Here is a 22,551-nt window from a genome sequence, read left to right as displayed (position 1 = left end):
ATTGCGTCGAGTACCAAACAAACCCATATTTCAGTATATATATATATAAATATAATAATATATATATATATATAATTATATATATATATATATAATATTATATATAATATATATGAGAAAAAGTGTATGTTGTACCAGACAAAAAGTTTATATTACTTGATAATAAGGTTGACATAATCTCCCCACTCTTCAAATAGTTACATTACCCCGTGACACTCCTCAACCTATGTGAATATTATCCTCCATTGATGAGTGCGATGAGATTGTCCACCTTAGTAGCCAAGCGCACGAAAATTTGTATTGTTACTAGAAACATATTCATTTCTCTCTCTCTCTCTCTCTCTCTCTCTCGTCTCTCATTCTCTCTCTCTCTCTCTATATATATATATAATATATATATATATATATATATATATATAAATTTCATTGCTATGAACATTACTGCATTCTCTCGTGCTCTCTCTCCTCTCATATAATATTATATATATATATATAATATAATATATTATATATAATATGAGTACACAAACGAATACTATCTGATCGATATACTATATATATATACACACACACACAAACAATACTATCTGATCCAGAACACAACACGGTCAACAGCAAAACGCAGGTACTGAAACATAGAAACAAATATTTGGAGCAAAACTTCCCATTAAACAAACAAATGCTCATACATTTTACATAACTCCGCTTCAAACAGGCACCACTTTACAAAACGATCAAAACAATCACAAACAAAACTAAAGGAAAGAAGAAGCATAGACAAACACCAGCGTCCTGTTTTATTTCCATGCTTCTTTCTTCCTATAACAGCTATAAGAAAACCACCTGCGATCCTTTCTCTGTAACTTCAATAGAATGAAAGAATATGACCGAACAAGCTCTCCCTCGGAATGCCTTCACAGCACAAATCTACATCATTGTTCGTTCTGCAATGTTGAGGTTTAGTTTCAAATATCCCTTCAGATACCTTAACGTTCTGCAATGCTGAGGTATAGTTTAAAATATCCCTTCAGATAACTTAATGACACCAGAGCCAATACTGTGGCTCTCCTCCACAGTCAACATGATAAACTTTGATGAATCCATAGGAACCAAGCTCCGGCTAAGAGAGAGCTCAATATACCTTTTACTTCCAAAATCAGCTTCTCGATCCAGAAACTGAATATTCTAAATCACATAAGTTTGCTTGCTAAACTCACCATCTCTGGTATGAACTTCCTTGCGTGCGCCATTGGCGCCGGGTATAGCTTCTCTCATAATGGTTGGCGTAACTATCTGACGAGGTTTTAGGTGTATTTCGAGTACTATAACTCATTGTTGGGCAAGTCCTTAGCTCCTCTTCGTCATCGTACTGCAAACGCTGCAAAGAAGCTACAAGTTATATAAATGTGATATGATAAGAAGTCATATACTTGTAAAATAAGTTCTTTTTTGAAAATGTAATGAACAGGAATAGCTGAGCTGCACCCGCCCCAACTGTTCAACAAGAACAACATGATGAAGTGCTGTACAGTGTACGCTACACGCTTGAGACTTAAATCACAACAAGGTAACCAACAAAATTGCCACGATTGCTGTAAAAGATTGCTTGAAGTACATTTCATAGGGGTTTCTCTACGTTATATGTTAAATTACTAGATTGGTTTTTTTTTTCACCCCTCATAGCAGTTGGTATCTTTATAGCTCCTGCAACATGTTGCTACTTTTTTAGCTATATTTGCTACTAGACCCCACAACTTTGCCGGCAATGAAAAAGAAAAGCCGTGAAACATCATTCATCTAGCAGTTTTTGACCTTCCGAGCTCTCTCTTCACTTTATTTGGAGGTAATATCGCGTAATCACCTTTTATCCTTATATAAATATGCCAAATAATCTTCTGACACTTTCCACATGAATATAAGATAGCACTAATAGCATCACATAAAGTTTTGCAGCTTTTTTCATTGGTGGCGATGTTTTCAGTCTAATTGCACATTTGGTTCAGGAAAAAAACCAAAAAGTCACCGGAACTAGAAAAAAATAAATTGGTAGGAGGGGTGTAGACAAGATGCCAATCTACTATTAGCTGTTATATTGGTTGAAACTAGAGCAAATTATCTGGATTCCTATAACAAGAATCTGCAAAAACTTCTTCAGCCTAAACTAGGTTTCATAGTTTTGCAGCTCCATATTGCCATCTTAAAATCAAAGTTGAAAAAAACGACAAAGCAAAAAGTAATGCTCCACCTCCTGTTACGCTTAAACACAGAAAACACAAAATAAGTGTAATGCATAAGGTAGGATGTGTCTTATTATTGATTTAAATATTTAATAAATAAAAGTATTCACAATGACTTTAATAAATAAAATCATCACACTTCTCAAATAAAGCATCTCAAGTATCAAATATATTATCACAATTTCTCAACAGAAATACGTCATAATGCTTACTAACCAATCCAAAAGCACATATATTTCAAGTTCAAAAAAAAAAAGAGAAAAAAAACACTCTCAAAGCAGTGTTGAAAAATATTATGATAAACTATAACTTTAACGCCTCTCGATAGCTTAAAGCACAATGCATAGCGTAACTTATGTATTTTCTTATTGTTTAAATTTTCAAATATAAAAGATGTTCATGTTTTAAGAATAAGAAAAAAAAGTGCAAAATACAAAAAAAAAAGGATAAAAGTTCTTTAATTTAATACAAGCTATACGGATTTACTAACAAGTATCACAATAGAATATTCAATTATATAATCACAAATTTACGCATCATTCATAATTTCACAAACAAATAATGATCTCACCAAAGTAAGCAATGAAGGATCTCAAAACCGCAAAGTAATTACATAATTACTTCAAGTTTTAAGAAAGGAAATACTCTCATGTCTCTACAATAAATTATATTAAAATAACGTAGGTTATATTCAAATAAAGCATGTTGTATTCAAAGAACATAAGTTATAGTTAAATAACACGTGTTATATGTAATCACATAGAATTGTCACATTTCATTGAGTCAAAAAAAAAAGAAGAAAAGAAAAAGAAAAAGTAAGAAAAAAGAACTATCATGTGCCTGAGTTATTTCAAAAGGTTACGTAACATTTAAGGTATGTTACGCTACATAATGCAAATAACGAATTACATAACAGGTTATTTTTCAGCAATGCTTAAAATTCATGAGTTTTTGACTCCTGAAACCTAATTGACCAATTAACTTCTTACAACATACTCTATTTCCCTTTGAGAATGATCCAGCAACCCTTGATGTTTTACCAAAAATTTTTCAGACTCCTTTTCTATAAAAATTTCTATTATGTACTAATTCCAACTGTGAAGTAAGTCTACGTATCTAGTATTTTATGTGCTTTAAACTCTACATGAATTATGCCCAATAAAAATGGAATATGCAGTTTCACCAAACATTAACATTTCCTGTGGAGCATGAATAGAATGTTAAGAAAAATCCAGAAAGGGCTTGGCATTTACATCCGGTTAATAACCATCAATCTATATCAGTACAAATATGAACTAGTACGGGCCTTCTGCTAAAACATTAACATACACTTGACAAGTACGGGTCCTTTTCAAGTTGACACCCAACCAAGACGGGAAAAAAAACAAATTGCCTCAACTGGGGAAGTTGAGGAAAGAGTCGAACACCTGAAAGTGACTATGCGATACCACTTCCAAATAATTCACATACCTTGTCAAAATTGATTGGCTAGCTGAAACACCCTTTTTATAACTCCCGTTTTATGTGGCTTTCCGATGTTTTTGCTAAAGAAAGTTTAAGGTTCAATTTGAACTGCAGCCCAATCAAAATCATTGTAGAAACTGACATATTTTCTACCTTACCAACGAATATCAAATCTCAACAGAGTATAAAACCTCTTATAATCCAAAATACGCCAACGACCCTAGGATTGCCACTTTTCACCTGAACAGCCATAATTCTATATGTAACCTAATAGCCCACGTTAGCCACTTTAGCCTCATCCCATTAACCTTAATCAATTTATAAAGCAACCAAGTATAAAGCTATACTTTAGCTATGCGATGATAACCTTGGGCTGGTATCAACCTGGTCCCAGTATCATATATGAGAGTGGTAATGACCCTAGGTTGGACAAATTATGGTCATGAAAGGCAGCCAACACAGTATTGCAACCTCCACAACAATCAATTAGGCAAAAAAAGAAAAACTTCAAATTTGCATAACAATTGAATGGATGCCATTACAATTGATATGGAAGTATTGCAAAATACTCAGTCCAACACTAGCAGTAAAACTGGAGCAGCCTCACATAGCCCATACTAGAATTAAATATGGTTATGTTTTAGGAATATTTAGGATGTAACGACTAACTTTGGAATTCAAAGTGATCAACAGGTCAGTAGACCTCGGTTAATTTGCATGATTATCTACAAAATGCTTCAGTAATGAACTTGTTATAATAGGGAACTCAAAGGATCCACTCAAAGATGTCATTCCTTGAATGACAAACATCTACACTTTGGTCAATCATATACATCTCAATTAACAAAGGAAAGGGATGACTGGGACTGACACCATTCCATTTTGGATTAGTCAGCCTCTTAGATATGAACATAATTCCCCATAGCAATAATTAATCATCTACCGCTTCGTCTGACACCAGCCCAATCTGGTGGTATTATCTTGTTCTTATCAGCCTAACATACAATGATAGAAAAAGCAGGCCAACTGGTAACCATCCAGGAACTAAGTTTGATTGCTGGCTCACTTGCTCTTGGTTGACAACCACAAGACTTGCAGGTTATTTCCAGCTTGACACCAAACGTAAAATCTTTGACAAACAACTTCTTTTCTCTCTATTACTGATAGCAACAAGTTGAAGCTGCAAAGATCTTTAAATTCATTTTTTAGCCATTTCTTTTTACATGGGAAGATGAGATATGCCATTGGATTTAAGTAATGATCCACCCATTTCAAAAGGTTCACATTGGAAGGAGTGTCGTTTCTTGAAAATATTTACTGGAAATAACCCCCATATCTACATGAGAACTTAAGTGTTATACCTTCTGGATGGAATTATCTTACTCTTGATAGGACATGAGCTCTCATCTTACAGCCTTCACAGAAGTCCATAATCTCCCTTTATTGTTCCACCCAAACAAAGTCCAAGAGTAAACATAAGAAATAGGATCCTGACACAGGCATCCACGGCATGTCTTTTAACAATATACATGTGTTTTAGCAAGATAAATAATAAATATGAAAAAAAGCTAAAACTTGACAACAATATTCTTTCTAGGATCCTTCAAACTTTTTTTTGATAGGAATCCTTCACACTTCATTGCCTTACATCTTTACATTTCATTGCATTTGATAACATAAACTGGAAGCATGCTTTCACTTTTTTTATGGCCCAGATACGTGTTACAATCCACTAACTACAAAACATATCTCTGCAATTTGATTGTATTTTTTAGATCTATTTAAACAGATTTTTTGATAACTAAATTAAAGCCAAGAGTACAAAAAAATCCTTTACTCTCATAGGGGTGGAATCGAATCGAATCGAGTACCATGGTATTTGAATTGGTAGAGGTAGTTTTCACGAATTCAAATTCAAATTCAACTTCAAATTTGTGTCGAATAAGAAATGAGTGTTCAAATTCGATTCATTAATTACCCGAATATTCGTTAAATGTTCAAGAATACCTTATTAGCACACTTGGTGAGTCATAAGATTCTTGAGCTTGAGGTCTTGAGATCAAACCCATGTTTGAAGTATTACTTATTTTCTTTAGCTTTTTACTTAATTGTTATTATGATATTTCACTACTTTATACATTATTAATATAATATTATAAATATTTTTAATATAATATTACAAAATAATATTTATATTATAATATTAACAATTTATAAATGCACAATATAATACTTTTATAGTGAAATACATAGTTACACAGTACACGATACGTATAGGGTCATGGTACGAATTCGGGTACACAATTTGTCACTTAGAAAATTTGAATTCACTGGGGGTAGCTTACTTCGATACACAAGTTCGGTTAATTATACACTGTAAAATTTTTTAAGATACACAATATAATACTTTTTTAAAATCGATAAAGGTTTTTTAAGTACATAGTAGAAAAATTTTTAAGTACATAGTAGAAAACTAGAAGCTTGAAAACTAATTATGCATTTCAAAATTCTTTTATACGAAATACTTAAATATTTCTTTCCTATAGAGTTCATTTCTTTGATATGTTTTTCCCCACATGGATCATGTTAGGATCATGATTTCATTTCACGTTTTATGGACATAAGTATTTAGTTATCAATAGAGTCATATTCTATTATGCTCCTCACTGCACTTGATTGCACAACACTGCATCGCGTCTTGCGCATGTGCACGTAAAGGGACTTTCGCATGTGCACGTAAAGGGACTTTGCACCCCACATGTAAACGATATGTCAATTTTGGTGAACCAATTCATATATTAGAAGGAATCGACTCACAAATGTTTCGAGTGGAACCGTACGATAAGGTTTTAAATGTCAGATGTCGGGTTCATGTCGGACGACTAAGATTCATGTCGAATAGCGAAAATCAGGGATATGTCGGGGGACATGAAAAAAATATCGGATTGTCATATCGGATGGTGTGCATATGTGTAATATAAATATCATAAATGAAATCTAAATATGCTTAATAAATTTTCTTGTCTAGCTATATAAAAAGGTAAATAATTTATGATGCTTAGGGTTGATGCTATAGGAAAAAGGTGAGAAAAGAGGAGTCTGATGTTGGTATTTAAGAAGAGAGAAGATCACTCAATATTGATGTGGAAGAAACAGCTCGGAGAAGAGACCGATGAGATGTCGAAGAAGAAAGAGAAGAGAAGCGACGAAAATGACTTTGGTCTTTTTCTCCATTTCCCCTAATTGATCGTGTTTTATCTTTAGAAGCAACATTAAGATAATTAGGAATTTAAGCACAAACCTGATTAGACAAACATAACCCAAAAAACCAGCCAATTTTTTAAACTGAAAAAAATTAGTCGACATAGCCGACATGTTTCCCGATATATCCGCCCGACATATCCGACATGTCCCCCGATATATTCGACATGAACCCTAAAAACATAATACGCATTGAAAAGCCCCATATCATGTCTATGATGAAATATCATAATAACAATTAAGTAAAAAATAAGTAAGAAAATACTTAAACAATATTTATGATATTATGCACACATAAAAGATAATACAATATAGTAATATAATAGTAGTAAAACATAAATGAATATTCAATAATCAAACGAACCAAATACACCTTTGGTTAAATTCTACTCATTTACGAACCGAATACTAAAAAAATATCCATTAATTATTAAATGAACTACCAAATCGAATATGGCTGAATAATAACCGAACTGTTTATTAATTATTTGGTTCATTTCAACCACTAACTGTAAACTAGATTTGCCAATATGTACCTTTGTGGGATCTGACAATACAGTGTATGCCTCTCCTATCATTTTAAACAACCGATCAGCATCTGCATGCACCTCTGCAGCTACTTCTCTCCACAGTCCATCGTCAACGTTTTCATTTCTGACCAAGGACTGACCAGCCTGCAGCAACAAGTTTGTTACAAAACTCAAACATGAACACAATTTGAATAACATAACTAGTGCAAACAAACCTTGTCAGGATGGTGTCTTAGAGCGGCTTTGCGGTAAGCCTTCTTTATATCAGCTGCAGAGCTTGATGATTCAATTCCCCTACAAAAGGAAGAGACTAGACAATATAAGCCAATTGAAAGGAAGTTATTAATTGAAAGAAGTTATATTCAAGGCAGTTTGAAAGAAAGAAACTAAGACTGTAGAGTGCTGAGTAAAAATAGAGCCAGAACTGGGGGAAAAACATAATCCTAACAAGTACATGGGTAACATGCAAGAGTAGGTTCCTCCTCTACTGAAAAAAAAAAATCAACTACAGCTAGTGTTTCGAAAAATGTAAAATACAAAAAGAATTAATTTTGGTACATTCATAAAACTCCCAACCACATTCCATCAAAACTCAAAAAAAAATGAAAAAAATATTTCAACACCACATTTCAGCCGGAAAGAGACACCAGTAAGAGACAGAAACAGCATGAATTAAATCTTTGCACTCGTTTAACTTCTATTATCTAGCATGTTATTGCAAACACATACAAATATTCTCAGTTCAGCTGCACTCATTTATTTCAGAATGTTCCTTCAAATTTTCATTTCAGTTGCACTCATTTTTCTACACGTTGTTTCTTTAATTACCCAACATCTCAACGAGAAAGCATAGCTCATCATATAGCCCTCTTATAAAGTTCTATACCATTTCATGGTTATCCCAAGGATACCTAATACTTGTTCAGCAGTTATTCCTATTCAGTGTAATAATACTCCAATTTCGCAGTGGGAACAGGGATCTCTCTCCTCAAGTTGTTCTCGCCACTGATTACTACTCTGTTTATATGTCTCCATAAAAACTATGACGTTTATTTCTAAATAGTCTCTTACACGACACCATCATAAGGTGTAACATCACTGGAAACCATGTGTAGATCTCATTTCTTTTCTAAAACTAAGTCTTATTAAGTAAATAAATCTGTGGTACACCTCTCCAGCATAATTGCTGGAAGTTGGTTTTCTGAGTAATCATTTCTCGTCTTAGCTTTGACATTAATTTCATAAAACAAAGAACAAAATCTTAGTTCCTGTGATTTTTTCTTAACAGAGGCAGGTGGTAGTATATAAACTGCAGCTTCATGGAAATACAATAAAATAATGTTTTCAGATGATCAACCGAAACACTAGCAACTTACATAATAATGCACAAATATGAAATGCATATTACTATAGAAAGCAAAATGAATCCATGACTTACAATATCATATACATGTTCAATGAGATTCCTTTTCTAGCTTCCTCTTCCACTGTCACAAGCCGTGCCCGAGCCCGTTTTAAATCAGTGCCATCAGCAGCAGACTTTCCCACTCCTCCAGAGTGATTATCTTTCTTCTCCATCTGTTTCTGAAGAAGAGAGATTAACCTATTTAGATCACTAGCTGCCTGCCCATAATCCCTGATCAGCTCATGCAACGTGGCCCTTCTAGAAATTGCCTGTAAGAAGTTATGATGGTTAAAAGACAAGATCACTCAATTGAGTGACAATACCCACAGCATGGCAGAGAAATATGATCAACACACAAAAGAACGGTATATCCTTTTAGTCCTTTGTTACTTGATTGTAACAGTCACTTTTAGATGTATCAGTTATTCTTTTACATTTCCATTTGCAAATTTCTTAAATTTAGAACTATCCCAATTAAATAAAGATAAAATGCTTAGTTAAACATGTAATACTACCAAGTACCAACAAGTTAAACGATACCCATATAAAGTGCAATACAAGGCCATGCCCACCTAATCTAGAAGAGACAAGAATAGAAACATTTAAACAGATATCAAAAAAAATATATAAAAAATATAAAAAATCACAAGTAAAACTGCAAAAGTCAGAAACCTATAAGATCAAGTGAGTACTTTGCACTCAAGAAATCAGTGGCCATTCTCCAATATATACTCAAAAAATATAAACAAAGTTAAGATAGCATTTGCCTACCTTATCTGGAAGAAACTAGTGTGGCAACAAGAATAGGTAACTTAAAAAAATAAATTAGAAGTCAAAAGTCAGAAACCTAGGATCACATAAGATGACTTTTTACACAATAATTCAACGGGGCTCCAATCCACTAAGAGAACATAAAACATTAAATAATAATAATAATATTCTAGATAGCATGATAGTGTCAAAAGCGAATATTCAAACATCCAAATAAAAACAAAAAGGTATTCGTACATCAGCCAACATATGACCAACCTTCGGATAACTAGGATCAAGAGCTATTGCAAGACTGCAATCTGCAATAGCATCTGCAATTTGTCCTAGAGCTTGATATGCTGCAGCACGATTACAAAAACATACTGCTGTGAACGGACGTGATTCTGCATTGCATGCTAAGGCAGAACTGTAGTACTCAACTGCCTCTGAATGCGATTAGAGGAACATTCTGAAAAAGGTTTTTAAATATTTTAAGAAAGTAAGAACCACATTAACCTAATACGCTAGTGATAATACAGTTAAAGATAATAAATCAGTAGGGTAACTTAAAATGGTTAGCCTTATGCTCTGGTTGAACAAAATAGACCTTTTGTAAGGTGCACTATTTTTTAATTTTAGACTGTGTAAGGCATGCAGCTCTGCACAGCATGTCCACGTCGGCACATAATCAGCTTTTCTAAGTAGAATAACGCCTATCTCATGCACCAGCTTTATGATAGAAGCGTTTAAGCTACACATGCATAACTATTGTTCCCAAAAGGACATGGAAGCGGGATATGTAAGTTCTATAGATGCAGATGTGTCATAGACTCATAGTATTGCAGAAAGCACTGTCTCTCGTGGGTGCATGACCTGCTTCCCAACGAAAGAAAAATTAAAATAATTATTAATCACAGGAGATGAAAGGATAAAAAAGAGGGTGCTAGCTCACAAATATTTTGCATTGTTGGCATCAGCAACACACCTGTCAATCCACCACCACAGTCATGAGAATTAAAGGAGAAAAGGGGTTAGGGATCAAATCTTATTGGCTTTTATTTGGACTTTATTGTATCTTCGTTTGCTATCTAGAATTTCAGATCTGAAAGTAAATCAATGAATATACTGCTAAATTTGAGGCTGCTAAGCACAGGGGATATATAATCCCATTTCTTAAGCTAGCATACCGTTGTTATAGGGTATGTTTTAGGCCAAAACAGACGTTTTCAGATCCTAGTACACGTTCATGCCAGAGGCTGTGTTTGTTGCTTGAACGACAGAAGGAAAGTTCTTATAGTTACTGGTATTTGACTAAAGGAAATTTTCCCTTATGCTAGTAATTTAGCTGGATACCATTGTCGCAATGGAGCATAGTGGTGCATCAGGGACCTCATTACTTTTTATATTGAGTGAATTCATCACTTAGGACCATAAGAACTTGAGATTTCTAATACAGTGGAATGATGATCATCCACAACAGTAATATGTGTCCTCTAGAAAGGTTAAATCTATCTAAAATAGTTTCACGTTTGGATGGTTCATATCCAGGAGACAACTGTCTGCAGTGGTGGCAACTACAGAAATTGACATAATTATCATGTAGAAGAACATCTTGCATGTTCCTAAATTCTAAAGATGGTAAAACATGTTCTTTCCCATGTGGTTAAACATGTTATATAAGTGTGATTGTGACCATGAAAAATTGGTTTAGCTGCAACAAAATTGAAGTCTGAATCATATGAAACAACTATAAATAAGAAACATATATAGCAGTTTCAAATTTATTGCATAATATAGTTGGTTTAGCTGCAACAAAATTGAAGTCTGAATCATATGAAACCACAAGATATAAGCTATAAATAAGAAAAACATAAATTTTGAAACATATATTTATGCATATGATATTAATGGGTAAAACGCAGAATCCAAAAAACTGAACCATTCCAAAACAAGGTTGGTAAGAATAGCCTGGATTCCAGGAATTACCCAGTAAAATCTGACAGTGAAGAAAGATTAAGAAAATTCCAGAAAAACTTTGATGTAAGCCGAAGTTGCATAAGCAAGATAATGAAGTGATCAGGAAAAAGCTTTGGCTATACCACAGATTGAGAATTTTAATTTGGTGCAAACACAAGAGAAGATGAATAAACAGGGGTTACATTGAAGAGAGTGAGGAAACATTTTAAACTACTTTCCAGTAAAATGAGCAATTATCATAAAATGAGGTGAGCAGACTTACTTTAAGCCGTAAGAGTTCCTGTATGGTGGTAGCAAATGACGTACAAGGGTCTGAGGACCTGTTCCTAAAAAAGACCAGCTTCATAAATTAAAAGCAACCACGAAAAAATTTTGCAGAGCATGGATGAATAGACAAATGTTAAAATAGAATATTACTTGTCTATGGCAGATTTCAATTTTTCACGCTTCTGAAGTAGCTCAAGAGCCTCTTCAAGTTTCCCTAAATAAAAATAGGACTTGGCAATCATATGCCACCGCCAAAGTATGGCAGGTGAATTCATGAATTCAGAGGAATCTGCATTCTTCAATTCAGAAGCAACTTCTGTTACGGCAGAGTTTTGTTCAACCAAATCAAGCGTCTTTCCATATAACTTAATTACTTCGTCATAATTCCGCATCTGTTAGATGCCAAAACAAGAGTGAGTAACAAAATAATGGTAAGAGCAAAATTATGTGGCTCATATTGAAAACTAATAAATGTGTGAGAATGACATGAAGCAGTTAACGCTCAGATGTGTTATGACAAGAAAGAGCAACACCACATACCATTAACAGAGCTTCTGCTTTCATTTCCAACAAGTGTTCTGAGTATGGACTTAGTGAAAGTGCTTCGGCAATCACATTTAATGCTTTAGCAGCATTATTGGATGTTCTTCTCAACAGCAGTTCAGCAGACTGGCCAGTTAAATCAGCCACTTGCTGTCAAACAGGTATACTACTTGTTAGAATATAGATTCATCGAACTCTCTGATACATACGTTCAAGAAATTATGTGAAGGAGCATAAAACAGAAGACGGTTATTGAGTAGATACTGTTGGTTGCAGGATGGAGTTTTGGAAAGGATTTAACATTTTCCGAATAGCCACAAATTGTCCTGATAGTACCAGTTAAAAGCATTTTATGTTTCAGGAGAATAGCTATAAATATGCAATGAAGGAATAGTAATGCAAACGGTTTGCAATTACTTAGTTCAGGCTTAAATGTACTCCTGCAAGCCAAAGTATAAATAAATTAAGAGAAACATAAGTAAAGGTTTGTTCAAAGCCACAGCAAAAATCACTTAATCAGGGGTCCAAAATCATGCAGGTCATCAATGTTCTCGATTAAAAGGGGGGATATTTACTCTCCATAAGCATCGCCGACATAGCCCGCTTGATAACTACGTGGAATACGTAAATTTGATGTATAAATCCAGACGACCATAAATTAATATAATCAAACGATAGAATTATGCCTCTGAATGGTAGATCTCACAATGAGATCTCACTTCAGATAGATGGCCGTGTTTTCTGGGGATGTTCTCCTAAGTTAGGAGCGGCAATTTGTACATACGCATACAATTAACAATGATGTTCTTAGTCAGGTTAGCAATCACATATCTTTTTTGTTAATGTTGTCGATCCCTATGTTTGCACTCCTTAGCTGAGTACATCATAATAAGTAGCGAACCAGTCGTCCCGCTTACAAGTCCTAACTATCTCTAGCAATATTTCTTGGTGATCTTATTCACAACTGGCGCAACATCTAACTTTTCTTGGACAGACTTATTTCCTACAAAATCTTCTACTTCCTCCTTGAGGATTAGCCAGGGTATAGCTCTCTTGTGTCTAGACTAGAAAGTGAGAATTGTGGTTACACTAACAGTAACAGGGCATTTGTCTTGTTCATTTACCAAGCCCTGACATTTACAAAGCTTATGACATTTATCAACAAACCCTAACTATTCTCTTGCCTTTAGCATGGGGCCGCTCAATTTCAATATTCTTGTTTTGAATATCCTCATCTCTCTGGAGGTGCTGCTTCTTACGTACTCAAATCTCAAATCCATAGAGCATGGCTCATTGTACATCAAGTTTATAGCACTTTTGCTTAAATTTCATGGTATCGAATGCTCCAGTATTTCAACACCCTTTCAGCATCTTACCTTGATTCCATGAACAGCATCCTCTTCAGCTTCACCAACACAATCCCTAGAAATAAGTATCACTCTTGGTATTGCCAATTCCAGGTAGGAAAAAGTGTCACACATATCAATGGATAAATCAAAGGAATAAAGAATCAATGGTGCCCTTACAACAAGTACCAAACAGTAATTTTTGATCAGTCGATGTCCACACTGGTTAACGACCAACATGACACTAGACACTCTATTAGCATAAACAAAATCATTTCATCTTCCTACTTGAAACTTGAATGACATTCCCGAATAATATAATTTCATACAATGTAGCAATTCAATAAATTATCAAAAATCTGTTGAAGACTGAAGTCTGAACCCAAGTATGATTCCTCTAATTTACACACATTCTAAATTTATTGGTCAAACAAGCACAGACAGTTATCCAACTACTCTATGTTTACTTTAGAAACATCCAAAATTCAACGCAATTCTATTTTTCTCCTTATGTAGCAGGAAAGTAAAAACCTCACGAACATATTAAAGATACTAAAACCATAAATCCTTCTCCATTATCAAAAGACAACTTGCCACTGTAATAACATAAAATAGATTAATATTAATTGGGCATCAGGAACTTGTTCATTAAACTCTGATAAGCATAATCTACATGTTGGTCATTTGTAACTAATAAAATTGCTAATTTTATTTCTATGTCACCTTCTAGTTTCCATCAAGATGCCTTGTCAATGAACAAAATTTGAAGATATTGCACATCAATATACTTGTGAAAAAAAATGTTGTGACATAGTGAGTGATTGGATGCAATACCTGAGCTTTTCGTAGACCGTCAGAGGCCTCGGACAAGTATTTTTGATCATCGCTGATGTTCTCCGCTTGCAGGCATTCCTTAAAATGCTTCATTGCGTCTTCAATCTCTCCTAGAGCTAGATGACAACTAAATGAAGAATAAACTGATAAGACTTTTTGTAGAATAGACAATTGCAACTTGTGGCAATAAATAATGTGAAAGCTGAACTAACAGAACAAATGTCGATCAGTTTGATAGTTCATTCCAGTGATATTTCTTATATGTAAGAGAAGCCAATAAGAATTTGGAGTGTGTATATCTCTCAATGATTAAACTTCCTGCTTCACCTTTATGGGTGCTTATAATTTAACATAGAATATAACAACCTCCTCCTCAACATGAGCACCTCTTAAGCAACAAATTATGCGCATACACTAAAAGCGCGTTCTAGGCAGACATGGGACAAAAGGCAGATACAAAATACACCAAAAGCAAGATATTTACACACAAAACAAAGCCTTTAAAAACTTTAGACGTCGGCTACATGAATCCTACTCTTCCACTCTTTTCTATTGAGGGTTATCTCCTCCAGTAAATTAATCATTATTATATCCAAACTTATTTCTTAACCTACCTCTTAGAGCATGTTCAGCAACATACGTATAAGTTATTTATTTTACTTATAAGTACCTTTTTACTTATAAGCTACCAAAATTATATTTGGTGAGGGTTCACTTATCTACTAATTTATTAATAATTATTATTTAATTGATTTCAAATAAAAAATTAGTAATCAATATCGATAAATAATGTAAAATATAAATATTTTAATAATATATATTTCTTATTATGAAATCATTAATTTCTTATTAACTAATTAATACTTTTATTAATAATAATTTTTCATTAATATAAAAAAATTAATTACTCCTAATTTAGTATTTAGTACTCATTATTAATGTGAACTAATTAATTTTTATTAGTTACTTAGTTCATTAATTAATAACTTACTAATAGTAATAATCTACTTAATATAAAATTATTAATTAGTCACAATATGGTATTTAACAAGATGTCCTTTTTGAACATGCTTTTAGTGCATATCCACTATATTCCAAATATCTACTTTCAACATCCTATCCTTAATATGCCATAAATTATCTCCTATTAAGTTCTAGGGTTTGTTCTTAATCTCTTGTTGATAGTAGTTCTTCTCCTCCACTTCTTAATACTAATATCTAACACAATCAAATTGTGCATATGGCCATGCTATCTTCCAACATGATTGTACAATCTTTGCATGGTAACCTACCTACTTTTATAGTAAAGGGGAAAAAAGGCTATTTTAGCTATTGCCAATCCACTTTTAAAGGTTATCAAGTGCTCATCTCTCTTTTCAAAATATATATTTGTTATTTTAAGGTCGTAAGACATCACAAAATATAAAATTTATCTCTTTTTATTCATTTCTCCATATTCATAACCTCTATGTCCCTCCCTCCCTCGTACCCACCATTATCTTTGCCTATATGTCCATTAAGATCTCTTATATATACCTTTTCTCCTCTTGGAGTTCTTCACAAAAATTTATGCAAGTTACACAAAAAATCCTTTTTAATATTTTATGGTGCATAAAACACAAGCGTTTAACATTATTAAGTACTTCCACCCCTAACACAATTTTGTTAGTATTATTCTACCTCCGACTATTTTTACCTTCACATCATCGCTTAATATGTTAATCTACAAATATTCCCACGCCATTTCTATTCTTTTATTCCCTACATACCAAAGTTTATATTCAATATTCTCAATCTCTCTAGATTTTTCACCTACCCACTTAGTTTCGTATAGACAAATCATTTTAATCTTTCTTTTAAACAAAATATCTACCGACTCTATCAGGTTTCGTGTAATTGTACATATATTCCATGTAGCTAACCTAATCATACTCTCATGTATAAGCATCTTACCCCTATCTCTTTCATAGGTCTGGCTCTCTAGTCTATGCATAACCACTTGTACCTTGTTTCCCTTTGTGTGTGTGTGTTTTTTATTTAATTTTTTTGCGCCAGGGGTGTGGGGGTGGGGGGGGGGGGGGGAGGAAGAACATAAAAGGAGTAATAACCACGAAGCATTTTATGTGTATATTTTTATCCCCTAAAGGGTATACCCACCTTAATATTTGTAATGTGAAAAAGGCATGACATAATGTAAGTGTTCAAACAAGTGTCCAACTAGGGAGAATGGTTATCATGTAAAGAAGGCTAGAGGCACCTTTTAGTGCATATCATAGCTCTTGAACTTGAATACTAACTGAAATAGAAAACAAAATTATAAAAATAATAAATAATATAATAACAATAATGAAGAAGAGAAAAAAACTTAGAATTGTAAAGTGATTGGGGTGTCATTGCCTTGATGAGATTCAGCTTTGATTTTACAAATCCTAGGCTATTCAAGTTGGTTTATGAGAACTGTACGGTCACATTTTTTAAAACCCTTGAAATTATACGTCTATGACTCCATCCTCCTTACTAGAAGGACGTGTATAAGGTCAAGGATACAGTGTTTTGTCCCATATATAGGGATGATGCCTATGAGGCCATAGGAGTAGGTTCGAGGTCTCTAGGCTTTCTAAGAAAGTAGTAGAAATCATAATTAGATGCCAAAAGTTTGGAGATAGAACGTGAAGGAGTTCAAAGTGAGGTTAGCTCAAAGGAAAACGTCATGCATCCAGGAATTTCCCAAAGGCCAAGGGAAGAGAACTTGACTGGCGGTGAAGGGCCCAACAAAAGTAGCAGTTTAATATGAAAACTAAAAATGTCAACAATTTTAGGAAAAAATCCTATGTACTTCAGTTTAGCTTTTGTAGGCATCTGACAATACTTAAACTCCATTTAAAAATTTCAAATGAGGTTAATGTCTCCAAACCCTACAATATTCCTGGAAGGTTAGGGCACCCAATCAGACCTTCAGATTGCTGCTTCACAATCACTAAACCTAGAGTAGTTCTAAAGTTCACGGCTTTGGTCAATTTTGCTGATCAAGTAGTTCAGTTCTTTGACAATCAACATCTTTTCTTCATCTGGGGACTCCTTTCTGCTTTTCAGAAAACATTTAGCTTTAGGCTTCAGTGTTATTCCAAAACTGAATTCTGGAAATCGTTTAAGAAATATAAATCCTTAAGTCAAATGAGGACCTATATAGTATGTTACCTAGCATGCGTCTATAATAAGTTGCCAGTTCTCCACATTCATTGCATGACAAGGATTATAAGCTATCCATTTATTTTAATTTAAACATTTTCAATTAGTTAAAAAAGATTAACTTAACATTTTTTAGATAGTTTCTAAGGATCTTTCTCATTCAGGTATGTAAACGCTGTAATTGCTGTACTTAGAAAGTCTAGAATAGAGACCTTCAACGACTCTTGAGACTTATTTCCAACTACATGGAAAACATATCAAATTAAGCTCCTTACAAGGATCAAGCAATTCAATTTCACGTGTAAAACAAGATATATGAGCATAGCTTATTAAAGCTATTATGGTGACCTGAAAGGAGGAAGAATTCAAGCAGCACTTACTTTGCAACTCTTACTCGAGCTTTAAGAAAGTTTGGGTCAATTGAAACGGCCATCTTACAATCTCTCAATGCTTCTCGCATTTTCCCAAGAGACATCCGTGTAGCTGCGCGATTGCTGTAGCAGAGGGTCAACGGCCTAATGCAGCTACTAGGAATTTCCTTCAGAGAGACAGAATTTATTCCACAGGTATAATAATCCTCTGCTTTACCAAGAAGCCCCTTTGCATAAGCTTGGTTACCCCTAATGCATATTGAGTGATTAAGCATCCAAATGTTGAGTGTATAGAATAATAGTTAATTCTAAATTGCAAAAAACACAACAAGATAAAGAACGACTAGAACTTATAGCACACAGTAATAAGCAAGGCAGCAAACAAAAGATATAAGACTGACCTGAATCGCCACTTCTCACATGCTTCCTGTACTTCAGCTCTAGCAACATCTGAAGTCGTGGACTCTTCTCTGGCCTCTTCTTTACTTTTTCCTGTTTTGCTTTCATTATCATTTTTATAGATAGATGAAGTATTTTGTTGTCCTCCTGAAACTGGAAGACCAGAAATGCTGATATGTGGCATCAAATCTGGCAAGGAAGAAGCCAGTGGAACTCTGGCACTTTGACCAGGTTTCAGCTTGTGCTTTCTTCTATAACTATGCTTCGCTGCTGATAATGGACCGTCAACCCGTGGTGATGCAGTGAATGCAAAGTTGGATTGACCAAGATCCTCTAAGCTAGAAGAAAAAGAAAACTCATTTCTAACTTCATTAGCTGGCCCCTCACCGGTTGAACTAAAGAAATCAGTATCAGACTGCATGGGGGATGTTCTTGAATTATTATCAAGGCCCATATTCTCAAGTTTGAAAATGTTGTTCTTATTCACAGATTTATTAGTTTGTTCGTCTACAAAAGAAGATTCAGCATTAGAACTTTTCTTGACATCATCTTTGGAATCATCAATACCTACTTCTCCTTGACATAGGTCTACTTCATTGACATTCAACCTCTGAGCTGCTGACACTAGCACTTCTTCCTGCTCAGATAACGCACCACGAGAGACAATATGACTGGAATCTTCAGATGCTATAGAAGTTTCTCTTGAATACTGATCAGCAGTTCCATCCTCACGATAAGGAGAATAATCCATGGGTGAGTAATCACAAGTAGAATCTTCTGGATTTATGTTGGGACCACTCCTCTCTGAAACATTCTGTGTTGAAAACCTTCGCGAAAATGGGAATTTACCCTTCTTTTTTTTACTCTTCGTACTTTTAGCATCACCTTTTTTTGCACTGAATGCCACTGTCCCACTAAACAAAGTCTCTTTAGTCAATCGAGTAGCATCCTCTGGCTGCGGGGTTTTGAATTCCATGTTTGGTGTTTCTAGACCTACAGGCTTACCTGTAAAAGAGAACCTTGGCCCAGGAGATTGGAAACCAGGAGCAGGGAATAATGGATTAGAACACATGTTCCATCTGTGGTCATCTTTTGCTGCCTGAAAATTGGATTCAAATGGAATCCTTCCAGATAAACTCTCAGCATTAGTTCCGATTTTCATCTTCTCCATATTATCATGTACTGTGTTAACAGCACTTCCTCCAAAGGAAGTTGCAGCATTTTTAGCGGTCCCAAAGACAAAGGAATTACTGTCACCAGTCTCATCTTTTTGAGCTGTTTCTTTACCCTTCCTAGGATCTTCAGCACTTAAACCAGAATTTTTCTCTTTGGTGCTTCCAAATACATAAGCACCTGCTGCAGGTCCTGCACTTTCATTCTTCATGCTTTGCTCTGCTGACCCCCTTCCAACATTCAATTGCTCCGTCTCTTCTGGTACTTTATTTGCAAAACCACTGCCAAAGGAACCAATGGAATTCTTGTCGCTTCCAAATACAAAAAATTTATCTGCTTTGCTCGTCTTTAAAGAACCATCCCCACTATTCAAATTCATCTTCCTCATCTCTTCAGGAAGCTCAGACAACCCCAAATGTGAACCAAAGAAAGAATTTTGACTTGAATCAACACTTTTATTCACTCCGCTACTAAATACAAAAGTACACTCATTAGGATTCCCACTTCCCATGCTACCAAAACCAACTGAACCAACTGTAGGCTTTTCAAGCCCAATATTTATTGGTTCTGAACCTGCAAACTCAGCACCTTTTAGATTGCTAGAAGAACTTAATCCTTGCCCCGTTTTGTTATCATGAAAAACAAAATTTTCAGCTTGCTCATTCCTCTTAACATCATCCATGTTCTTATTCTTCAAATTCAGCTTCCTCATCTCATTAGGAAGCTCAGAGAATGAATCCTTGTCGGAACCCATGGCAAAAGTACCAGCATCACAGTTCCCACTTCCCTTGCTACCAAAGACAAATGAATGTGACGTTGGTTTCTCCATCCCTACATTTATTGGTTGTGAACCTGATACAGAGAACTGGGTATCCCCAAAACTAAAAGTATTTCCAGCTTCCTTTTTCTTCCCAAAATCATCTATATTACCGGAACCCTTCAACCTTAGATTCCTCATCTCTTCAGGAAGCTGAGAGAATAATCCCTCATCAGAATTAAAGGATGAATTCCGACTCATATCAGCACTCTTAGTTACTCCCCTCCCGAATACACAACCACCAGCATCAAAATTTGTACTTGCCTCTGTTTTCTCCTTCTGCATGCTAGCCTTTACACTGCCAGCTCCAAACACAAATGCATTTTCAGACTGTTTCTTCTTCTCAAAATCACCTCCATCGCCTGGATTCTTCAAGTTCAGCTTTCTCATCTCCTCCTCTGGGGGCTTGGAAAACACCAAGCCCTCGTCAGACCCAAGCGATGAACCCTGACTCAGATCATTACTCTTTTTTGCACCATCACCAAACACAAACCCTTGCCCAACCTCCACAGGCTTCGAACCCGAAACAAACTGAAACGTTTCGGACTTCAAAGAATCAAAGCTCCCCATGCTTCGGCTGCTCGAGTTCCTGCTCAATTTAGGGTCACCACTCCCAAGCACAAAACTCGTGCCCCTAACACCAAATGCACTGCCATTAGCATTCATACTCTCCGAAACCCTAGCCCCCGATTCAGAAACGAACGGGTCCCACTTACTGATCTTCTCCTCAATCTTATCCGACCTAAACGGATTGAACCCCGAAGAACAGGGATCTTGAATCGTCGACGCCGCCGCCGACGCCGGTCTCCGGTGAGCGGCGGCGTTCTTCCTCACCTTAGCAAACCGAGGCTTTGAGAGCGAGGGCTTACCAAAGGAGTTGGATTGATCCATAAATTTAAAAGGGTTAGGGTTAGGGTTCTGATCGAAAGGAGTAAAGATCTGACCTTGATCTCTAGTGTATCGAGTCGCCGCCGCCGGCGTACGGACATCTACCATAGACGGCGACATCTGATGGTGGAACTCGTCATCAACTTCGTCTCGAATGCTCCGCCACCTTTTTATTTTATTTAATTATTTTTTTCGATTATTTTGATGAATTAAAATGAATAAAAATGAGATGATGATCCTCTCTCCTTTGCTTGCTGCTTCGGTTTCTGGTTTTGAAATGTGATTGAGAGGAGGAAAAAGGGGTTTCGGTGAAAAATAAATAGGCCTTTTTTACCTATATACCCCTCATATCAAACATATTTGCAGGTGTATTCAAAAATCTATGCGGTTTTTCGGCAGCAGTTCCTTAAATCTTTCATATTTTGAGTCAGTCCCTTAGATCATTGAAATTTTTGTAAGATCCCTAAAATATTTATTATTTGCAAACTAATGCAGATTATTAAAATTGATATTAGGTTTCTCAATTGTTAAGTTACCATTGGATTACTCTCTAAAATCAAAAGTGGAAGTGACAATAAGAGAAAATTAGTTCCCCTAATCACAGAAATCACTATTAGATTTACTAACTCTTATAAGTTGTTGCAAACTACTCCCTCTAATTTTTACTTCTACTCTTGATTTAAGGGACTAATTTCAAAAATAACTATAGAATTGAGCATTCTAATAGCAATTTCAATAGGGAAAAATGTTTTAAGGCCCTAAAATAAAAAATCTGTTGTGACTAGGCCCCTCGTATTATTTTTGGGTGACAAAGCCCTCAATACATAAAATACTTGTGTTTCAGTCCCTTTTACCTTTCCAACACACCACAGTGAGAAAAAATTTTCAAATTCCAAAATTACCCTTAACTCATTACCCAAAAACTGCCCGTCCCTCCTCTCTTTCTTTCCTCTCTTCTCAGGCTCAAACCTCAGTGAAATTGGACGGAGGCGGCGACGAGAAGAAACCGCCACCGTCGGTGAACGTGTGAGGAGGAAGCTCCTCTTCTTGCCACTGTCGGTGAACGGGTGCGCTGATGGTGTTCTGGATTAAGATATGTT

At 35.1% G+C, this 22,551-nt stretch overlaps 1 protein-coding gene across 1 annotated transcript; it reads right to left on the bottom strand.

Moving 5' to 3' along the window:
• Window positions 611-21,745, bottom strand: LOC109850267. The gene is made up of 12 exons (XM_020420243.1): window positions 18,576-21,745; window positions 18,184-18,423; window positions 14,615-14,741; window positions 12,432-12,584; window positions 12,042-12,283; window positions 11,879-11,944; window positions 10,713-10,749; window positions 9,927-10,091; window positions 8,931-9,166; window positions 7,708-7,786; window positions 7,499-7,636; window positions 611-1,378 (listed from the first exon to the last, which is right to left on the bottom strand). Exons 1-12 carry the CDS (start codon window positions 21,569-21,571, stop codon window positions 1,214-1,216), a joined length of 4,644 nt encoding a protein of 1,547 aa, XP_020275832.1. The 5' UTR covers window positions 21,572-21,745; the 3' UTR covers window positions 611-1,213.

This window comes from Asparagus officinalis, chromosome 7 (assembly GCF_001876935.1).
Source record: "Asparagus officinalis chromosome 7, Aspof.V1, whole genome shotgun sequence".
NCBI lineage: Eukaryota > Viridiplantae > Streptophyta > Magnoliopsida > Asparagales > Asparagaceae > Asparagus > Asparagus officinalis.
Note: the sequence above shows the minus strand (reverse complement) of the source record. Positions and strands in the feature narration are given on the sequence as shown.